Below are 2,545 nucleotides of genomic sequence, written 5' to 3'. Positions count from 1 at the left end.
AGAGGTTGCAGTGAGCCGAGATTTTGCCATTGCACTCCAGCCTGGGCAAAAAGAGCGAAACTTCGTCTCAAAAAAAAAAAAGAAAGAAATGTGTACTTAGGTTAACCCGCCCTACATCATCACCTCGTGAAAAGTAAGACTTAGGTGGCTGACTTCGGAGGATTTTTTTGGTTATATTTGCTTTCATTATAGATCAGCAACCGTTGGAAGCTGGCTCAGATACAAGCGCAAAAAGAGCCTAAGGAAACTGACAAGAAGAAGGCACCTGAGCAAACAGGTAGCGTTCACTTCCCTGTCACTCAGTCGGCTGCTAAGGGACGGCTGTTGACATCAGCTATTTCAGCTAAGTGCCAGATCCGGCCACAAGTGAAATCGGCACAGCCCTGCCCTGTTGGGCTTCCCTTCTGCTGAGGGATGGTGGGTACTCAGTGTCCCTCTCATCAGATGGCAGCAGGTGCTGTGTATATTGACTGTGGGAAGTGCTGGGGGTGCTGTAGCTATGTCCTGACAGTGGCTGGAGAAGGCAGTCTAATGAATGTGACATTGAAGACACCTGAGCAGCCTAGCGAAGAGCATTCTGGAGCCACAGCACAGCAAGCCCAGGGGCCCTGGGGTAGTTCACTGGGCATGCTCAGCAGCAGCAAGTGGGCCCACAGGAGCAGAACAGGAGAAGAGCAGGAAGATGGGGAAGGAGCCAGCAGGGGCCCACAGGATGACGCTGGCTTTCACTCCGAGTTCAGAAGCCAGGAGAGGGCTGTGGCCCTCTGGCTGCTATGTTGAGAGTAGACTAGAGAAGAAAGGACGAGAGCCGGGGAAGGGATAGGCGATGCGACAGTGACCCAGGTGACAGGGGATGGTGGCTTGGAGACCAGCATGGGAGCAGGGGATGTGGTGAGAAGCCGTCAGAGCCTGGATCTAGCCTGTAGCAAAGCTGACAGCATTTGAAGATGAGGTGGATGTGACATGTAAGAGAAAGGAGTGAGCCTTGGATGACGGCTTTGTCCTGAGCAGCTGGAAAGCTGGAGTGGCTGGCAGCCAAAGTAGCTGGTTTGAGTGGGCTTGTCCATGATGGTGACGATCCTGTTAAACACCCTCAGGTCCACAGGCCACTGAGCGTTCGGGTTCACAGGAGAGGAGCAGGCAGGGCTGGGGAAGATCAGCTCACATGTAGGTGAAGGTGGGCAGAGCACTGCAGCCTGAGTCCCAGGCAGCCTAAGTCCCAGGCAGCCTGTCCTGTAGAGGTTGGGAGACCAGGGAGCTGAGAGGGAGGGGAGATCAGCTGTGACAAGCCCTGTGGCTAGGCCGAGTTGGAGGAGGATGGAGATGGAGGAGGCTGGTTGCTGGATTCAGCAACTCCAGAGACAGTTCTCTCCCTTGCAGCTGCGCGGGAACAAGCAAAGGAAGCATACAGCGCTGCAGCAGAGCAGGCCGTCTCCGTCCGACAGCAGGCCGCGGTACGTGCCGGCTTTTCTCTCCTTTTTCCTTTGAGAAACGATGCCCCTGCTATGGACAGGGTCTTCCTCGGGTGTCTTAGGGGCTTGCCCTGTGCTTTATATTAAGTGCTGCCTTCTTTCCAGGTCACCTTAGCGTAGCCATTAGGGTCCACCTCATTTCCAAAACCTCCACAGTGCTGATACTGTAATTCCTCTTGCCCTTCTTCCCCCGCGTTTGTGGTAAATATGCCAGACCACTGAACTGTAGTAGTAGAAAAGGTACTGAAGTTACAGCGTTGAAGCCTGTGTGTCCTGCTCTGCCCTACAGAATGTCTGTTTGTTTGTTTGTTTGTTTGTTTGTTGAAGTAGGGTCCACCTCTGTCGCCCAGGCCGGGGTGCAGTCATAGCTCACTGCAGCCTCAAACTCCTGGGCTCAAACGATCCTCCCACCTCAGCCACCTAAGTAGCTAGGACCATGGGCACACACCACCATGCCCAGCTATCTTTTGTTATTGTTTTTGGTGGAGACGGTCTCACAGTGTTGCCCAGGCTGTCACTCAAATTCTTAACCCCTGCCCCCTGCCTTTTCTTTTCTTTTTTTTTTTTTTTTTTCATTTACTGTTTTAAAAAATAGTGACATGGTCTTACCCTCACCCTGTTGCCCAGCCTGGAGTACAGTGGTGTGATTTTAGCTTATCGCAGTCTTGTACTCCTGGGCTCAAGCAATCCTCCCACCTTGGCCTCCCAAGTAGCCAGGACTGCAAGCACACACCACCTTGCCTGGCTAGGTTTTCTTCATTTTTTGTAGAAACGGGTCTTGCTGTGTTGCCCAGGCTGGTCTCAGACTCCTGGCCTAAAGCAGTCCTCCTACCTCGGACACCCAAAGCACTGGAATTAGAGGCGTGAGCCACTGCACCTGACCTGCTTGTCTTTCTTAAATGACCTCATGTCATTGTCCAGTGAGGAATTTGTTTCAACTAACCCTGAGTGTTGGTCTGGATGTTCCAGCCACTACTCTTCTCCCACCACTGACTATTCTTTTTTTTTTTTTTTTTTTTTTTTTTTTTTTTTTTTGTGTTTTTTTTTTTTTTTTTTTTTTTTTTTTTTTGAGA

The 2,545-nt window shown here is 51.3% G+C and overlaps 1 protein-coding gene across 4 annotated transcripts in view; it reads left to right on the top strand.

Annotated features, from left to right (window-relative positions):
- Positions 1 to 2,545, top strand: part of EXOSC10 (exosome component 10) — a 27,804-nt gene that overhangs the window by 21,431 nt on the left and 3,828 nt on the right. Inside the window, exons 18-19 of one of the 4 annotated variants that reach the window (XM_017503985.2) lie at positions 193 to 277; positions 1,381 to 1,454. The exons of 1 other annotated variant lie outside the window; for it this stretch is intronic. In XM_017503985.2, coding sequence (XP_017359474.1) covers positions 193 to 277; positions 1,381 to 1,454 — 159 coding nt within the window. Of the gene's footprint in view, positions 1 to 192; positions 278 to 451; positions 1,346 to 1,380; positions 1,455 to 2,545 lie in introns of those variants that run through there. 2 more of the 4 variants (XM_017504006.2, XM_017503996.2) reach the window with 2 other exon arrangements.

Source organism: Cebus imitator, unplaced genomic scaffold, assembly GCF_001604975.1.
Source record: "Cebus imitator isolate Cc_AM_T3 unplaced genomic scaffold, Cebus_imitator-1.0 Scaffold15, whole genome shotgun sequence".
In the NCBI taxonomy this organism is placed as follows: Eukaryota; Metazoa; Chordata; class Mammalia; order Primates; family Cebidae; genus Cebus; species Cebus imitator.
This window is presented reverse-complemented; position numbering and strand designations above follow the sequence as displayed.